This window comes from Myotis davidii, unplaced genomic scaffold (assembly GCF_000327345.1).
Source record: "Myotis davidii unplaced genomic scaffold, ASM32734v1 scaffold2363, whole genome shotgun sequence".
In the NCBI taxonomy this organism is placed as follows: Eukaryota; Metazoa; Chordata; class Mammalia; order Chiroptera; family Vespertilionidae; genus Myotis; species Myotis davidii.
In genome coordinates, this window is record NW_006293959.1 from 10,063 (window position 1) to 16,320 (window position 6,258).

The 6,258-nt window shown below is 40.7% G+C and overlaps 1 protein-coding gene across 1 annotated transcript in view; it reads left to right on the forward strand.

Moving 5' to 3' along the window:
- Positions 1-1,765: 1,765 nt before the first annotated feature.
- The window catches only part of LOC102752970 (tripartite motif-containing protein 5), a 9,142-nt gene continuing 4,649 nt past the window's right edge, over positions 1,766-6,258 (forward strand). Inside the window, exons 1-3 of the mRNA XM_006767923.2 lie at positions 1,766-2,215; positions 2,783-2,878; positions 3,174-3,404. Of these exons, the coding sequence (XP_006767986.2) occupies positions 1,781-2,215; positions 2,783-2,878; positions 3,174-3,404 (762 nt within the window). The 5' untranslated portion in view covers positions 1,766-1,780. The remainder of the gene's footprint in view (positions 2,216-2,782; positions 2,879-3,173; positions 3,405-6,258) is intronic.

Below are 6,258 nucleotides of genomic sequence, written 5' to 3' on the forward strand. Positions count from 1 at the left end.
CTCAGACAATGTGGTGCATCTTCAATGAACGGGTCATTTCCTTTACCTAATAATTTTTTTTCTCTCCCATATACACTATTTCCTTTATCTTCCTCAGGTTTCAGTTCAACCCTTAGGTATTTAAGTTTGAATTTCTGGACAACCCTTTATTAGCATGTAATTCATAGTGATGAAAAATTAGTTGAATGATCTTGCCTAATATTTTGAGAATTCTTTTGCAAGACTGATATTTACTTTATCTGTGTTTCTATTTTTTCAGATATGTGACTTGTGTGATCCTATGAACATCTTTATTCTATCTCCCTCCCCATCATCAATATACATACACACCATTAGGCTCCTGTCAATATCCTTGGCATACTTCCAGGCAAACATGAAATTGTACTATTTATCCAACAAGACTCCCCAGAACCTCCTAAGTTACCTATTTTGTCTTTAATTAACCCTGTAAGGTAGGAAGGGGGACCCTGAATACATTATGATCATTGCAACTCTGTGTATTGAAAATAAATGGTCTCTGTAAGTCACTCACCAACTTTATGTACACATCTGATAAAGGGTTTGCTCATGCCATTTACACAAACACATTGTCACATATCACCCATACTAATAAAAGGGTATTATGCTAATTAGAATGGATAGACCAGACATCTTCTGGATGTCCTTCCAGACAAAGCCACGGTGGTGGGGGCCAAGGCAGAGGTGGTTAGGGGCGATCAGGCTGCCAGGGGAGAGCACTTAGGGGTGATCAGGCCAGCAGAGAAGAGTACTGAGAGGCAATCAGGCAGGTAGTAGAACAGTTATGGGCATCAGGCAGGCAGGCGGAGTGGTTAGGGGTCAGAACAGTTATGGGCATCAGGCAGGCAGGCAGAGTGGTTAGGGGTGATCAGGCAGGCAAGTAGAGTGGTTAGGGGCGATCAGGCAGGCAGGCAGATGAGCAGATAGGAGCCAGTGGTCCTGGATTGCAAGAGGGATATCTGACTGCCAGTTTAGGCATGATAGCCAGAGCAGGTCTTTCTGATAAAGGAACATGGAAAGAGATTGTTAACCGAAGGATGAAACTGAGTCCTACTGGTACCAGGGTAGCAATGCCTGATGAAAGAACAGGTATAAAAGCCCAGACCCAAAATTGGTTTGGAGATGTTTTTTGCATAAGAAAGATTAAGCGGGAAAGATGCTGGGTCACACAAACATTTTTTTCTTTGTAAAACGCCTCAGGTCATCCTTTGGTTTAGTAAAAGTAAAGGGCAATAACAACCATTGCACAGATGAAAATGTTAAATAAAAGTATTTAAAACTCTTATGTGCCTGGCTGGAATTTCTCAGTGGTTGGAGTGTTGGCTTGTGCATGGAAGGGTCAAGGAAACTTACCAGGGTTGCAAGTTTCATCACCACCCAGATTTGTGTACCAGTGGCAGACAACCAATTTATCTGTCTCTCTCACATTCATCTCTCTCTCTCTCCCTTTCTTTTTCTACCCCTTCCTACCTTCTACCCTGTGTAAAAATCAATGGCAAAAAAATCCTCAAGTGAAGACTAACAAAAATATTAAAATAAATAATATTGGTACAAATAGTCTTTTTTTCTAGGTCACCATGCTCCTTGCCTTGTCTCTCTACTTTTCCTTTTTTGTCCTTTTACATCCGTTCTTGCTCCATCCTTCATTTCTACACAATTAGCAATGTTTATTCCTACCATTCTTACTCTGCCCCCCATTAATGTTTCCAATCAGGCAGAGATCAGCGAGCAACAGAAGCCTCAGATCAAGAGAGAAACGAGCATGGGAGCAGCTGTGATGGCTTCAGGAATCGTGGTGAACATGAAGAAGGAGGTAACATGCCCCATCTGCCTGGAGCTCCTAACAGAACCCATGAGCCTGGACTGTGGGCACACATTTTGCCAAGCCTGCATCACTGCACACAACAGAGAGTCCATGATCTGCCAAAGAGAGAGCAGCTGCCCTGTGTGCAGGAGCACTTACCAGCCTGAGAACATGCGTCCCAATCGACATGTGGCCAACATTGTGGAGGCGCTTAGGGAGGTCAAGTTGAGCCCACAGGAGGAGCAAAAGACAGATCTCTGTGTGCGCCATGGGGAAAAACTCCGGCTCTTTTGCCAGGAGGATGAGAAAATCATTTGCTGGCTTTGTGAGCGGTCTCAAGAGCACCGTGGTCACCACACCTTCCTCATGGAGGAGATTGCCCAGGAGTACAAGGTAAGAGACCAGGATGGAGGAAAGACAGGGCAGAAAATAGTACTTGATGGGAAATCTCAACTTTTGTATTTGACAGTAATTTTCTTGCCACCACAGTCCTGAGGCCTATGATCACTTTTCTTCCTATGTTCGCCTTCCAAAGCCTGAAGGGCATTTCTATACATTCCACACAATTACAAATGATGAGCAGACTGTAAAGGAGTAGATATTTTCAGACCTTGTGCTAATAGGTAGAGGTTTGGTGCACAAGCAAAGCTGTCATCATCCCTTTAGACATGAGGGGTAACTGCGCAGCTGGATAGATCAAGACCTAAGTTCTTTCCTTATTACAGTATCAATATTTTCTTCTAGGGCAAAGAGAACCAGTCTTCTCTTGATATAGTAATGGTGACTTCTATCATGTGAGTTTTAAAGAACATATAACCACATCAGGTTTCCTTCAAATCACAGGTTCTAATGGTCATTTTACAGTTTCTTTAGAGATGACCCTTGTTTCTTCCCATTAATCCTCTCTTCTGATGAGGAGAGAGCCCATAGCTTAACCCTGAACTGATTCCTCTCCCATAGGAAAAGCTCCAGGCAGCTCTGGACAGGCTGAAGGCAGAGCAGCGGAAAGCTGAAAAATTGGATAATGACCTTGAAGAAGAGGGAACTTCCAAGAAGGTAGGAGGAGACTCTTTCTGGTAATTAACCAAGAATCGGGGCAGGACTTTGGGTTTTAGTCACAAGGAGCTCCCTTCTTTCTTGTTTTCTGACAGGTGATATGTCCAGAGTCATTGATCAGCCATTCTTTATGCTTTCCCTGGTAGGGACAGGGCTGGAAGTAAGCATGTCACAAAGTAATGCTCCTCTGCTTCCATTTCATTCCCTCTGAGAACATCCAGTTCAGATACTTTCTTTTCTGGCTCCCAGTCTGCCTGATAACCTGAGTCCATGTCTTTCTTTCTCACTCCTGAAGGATCAAATAGAAAATGAACTGAAAAGTTTCCATAATTACTTTAAACAACTGAGGGATATCTTCACCAGTGTGGAGCAAAAGGAGCTGCAAAGGCTGAAGAAGGAGGTGGCAGAGAATCTCAATGACCTGGCTCAGGCTGAGAGTGAGCTGGCCCAGCAGAGGAATTTGCTGAGAGATCTCATCTCAGATCTGGAGCATCAGTTGCAGGGATCAGCAGTAGAGTTGCTGCAGGTAAGACTTAGAAATAAGCCCCAGCATCTGAACTTAAGGAAAATTAAGACTAAGTTTCCTTCTCTGCTGTGTGGCTGTGTTGTTTGTGGTGCTGCCACTGAGGTTCCATTGGTCTTGCCGTGACCCTTCCCTGCATCTGTGTTAAAGGTTATTGAAATTGTTGAATGCATGAACAACAAAGAAAAATCTGCTTCTTCATAGCAGCACAATTCACCATAGCTAAGATCTGGAAACAGCCTAAGTGCCCATCAGATCTGGAGCATCGGTTGCAGGGGTCAGCAGTAGAGATGCTGCAGGTAAGACTTAGAAATAAGCCCCAGCATCTGAACTTAAGGAAAATTAAGACTAAGTTTCCTTCTCTGCTGTGTGACTGTGTAGTTTGTGGTGTTGACCCTGAGGTTCCATTCGTCTTGCAGTGACCCTGCCCTGTATCTGTTTCAGAGGTTATTGGAATTGTTGAATGCATGAACAACAAGGAAACGTCTGGTTGCTTCTTATGTATCAATTAAAGTACAAAATTGACTGTGAAGAGAAGATTCCTTGTATTCTGTAGGCCCCTGTGTCTGTGATCTAACCTAGAACTTTATTCAGGTATCTCTTCATGATCCATGACTTGTTCCTTTTCTTTTCAGAATAAGTTGAAATTTTTCTGTTCTTTCTGAATTTTCTGAATAAACAATTGTGATGAATTGGCATTATGTATTTTTTAATTATTCAGTAGATTCACCAGTGAAACCATCTCACTCTGAACCTTTATGTTGATGGCAAAGTTCAAAATATTTTTTTTTACTTGTATTAGGTTTTCTCAGTTATATATATATATATATATTTCTTGAGTCAGTTCTGGATAATGTATATCTTTATAGAAATTTGTCCATTTTAAGTTGTCAGATTCATAAGCATGAAATTAATCATTATAATTTATTAGAATATTTTTCATTTCTTCAATACTAACAGTAATGGCTCCTTTTATTCCTGATTTTGTGATTATTTTTGGCCAAGTTAGTTATCATTGGTCAAGGTCACTGATTTTTCTTTGTTTGTTTTTTAATATATTTTTATTGATTTTAAAGAGGAAGACAGAAGGAGAGAGAGATAGAAACATCAATGATAAGAGAGAATCATTGATCGACTGCCTCCTGCACACCCCTACTGGAATTCGATACTGCAGCCTGGGCATATGCCTTTGACCGTAATTGAACCCAGGACCCTTCAGGCCACAGGGCAACGCTCTATCCAGTGAGCCAAACCACCCAGGGCTCATTGATGTTTTTTAAGTATAAATTTTACTGCTATTAATTAATTAATTAATTTATTTATTTACTTTTAACCTTTCTATATCACAGGTTTCTGCTCTCACTTATTAGTATCCTTTGTGTGTGTATATGTAAATGCACATTCATATATGAAAGTGTGCATGTGTTTCTGAGTGTGTGCACTGTATTTAATTTGTTCTTTTTCTAATTTCTTAGAGTGAGATATTTTTGTTTATTTCATTTTGTTAATCTTCACCCATTAATTTTTAGAAAGAGTGAAAGAGAGGGGGGGAAGCAGGTAAGGAGGAAGAGAGAGAGAGAGAGAAAGAGAGAGAGAGAGAGAGAGAAACATCCAGTGAGGGAGGGGCACATTCATTGGTTGCCTCTGGCACACACCCCAAAGGAGGCCAGGGATCAAACCTGCAACACAGGTACAGGCCCTTCACCAGAAATTGAATGTGGGAGTCTTTGGTTCTGGGGACAACACTCTCACCACTGAGCTATACCACCCAAGGCTTAAAGTAGGAATTTTGACCACTGATTGACAGTCTTTTCTCTTATAGTTTTTAATGTTATGAATGCATTGTCTTAGCTATATTCCATACTTTTTGGATTATTTACTCATTTGTTTGTTTTCTACTGACTTCAGAGAGAAATTGAGAGAGAGAGAGAGAGAGAGGGAGAGAGAGAGAGAGATAGAAACATCAATGATGAGAGACAATCATTGATCAGCTATCACTTGCATGCCCCCTACTGAAGATGGAGCCTGCAACCCTGGTGTGTGCTCTGACTGGGAATTGAACCTTGACCTCCTGGTTCATAGGTCAGCCCTTAAGCACTGAGCTCCACTTGCTAGGCCTTGTTATTTTGAATCAGTTTAACTTTTTTTCAAATTTTCTTTGTTATTTCTATCTTAACCTTTGAAATATTTGAATTGGTGTTGTTTAATGTACAAACACCTGGTGATTTTTCACTTATTTTTGCTACGTATTTTAAATTTAATTCAGTTCTAATCAGAAAGCGTATGCTTTATCATTTCAACCTTATAGATGTGTTGACTTGTTTTTTCTACTAAAATTTTATATGTCCATATTTTTTATGTGAATTTGAAAACAACTTGAATTGTGTATTGATTGGGTGAAAGGGTCTTTATTTGTCAGGTGGAGATGGTTGACAATGTTGGTCATGTATTCTACATCATGATGATTTTCTTCTTTACATTTTTGCTTTTTATTTTCTCCTTTTCTTAAGTCTCTTTAACCTTCCTTATAATACTGATTTGGTGGTGATTATCTCCTTGAGCTTTTTCTTATCTAGGAAGCTCTTTATGTCTCCTTCAATTTTAAATGATAGCTTTGCTATTAATAATAATCCTATCTAATAAAAGAGAAACATGGTAATTAGCTGTAACTTCACTACCCTTCCCATTGGCTAATCAGCAAGATATGCAAATTAACCTCCAACCAAGATGGCGGCCAGTAGCTAGGCAGCTGACGCGAACAGGGAGGCTTGCTTGCTTCAGTGACGGAGGAAGCCAAGGTTCCCCGCCTGCCTTGCCGGCCTCTCAGCTGCACTCTAAGCAACATTGTAACACATAC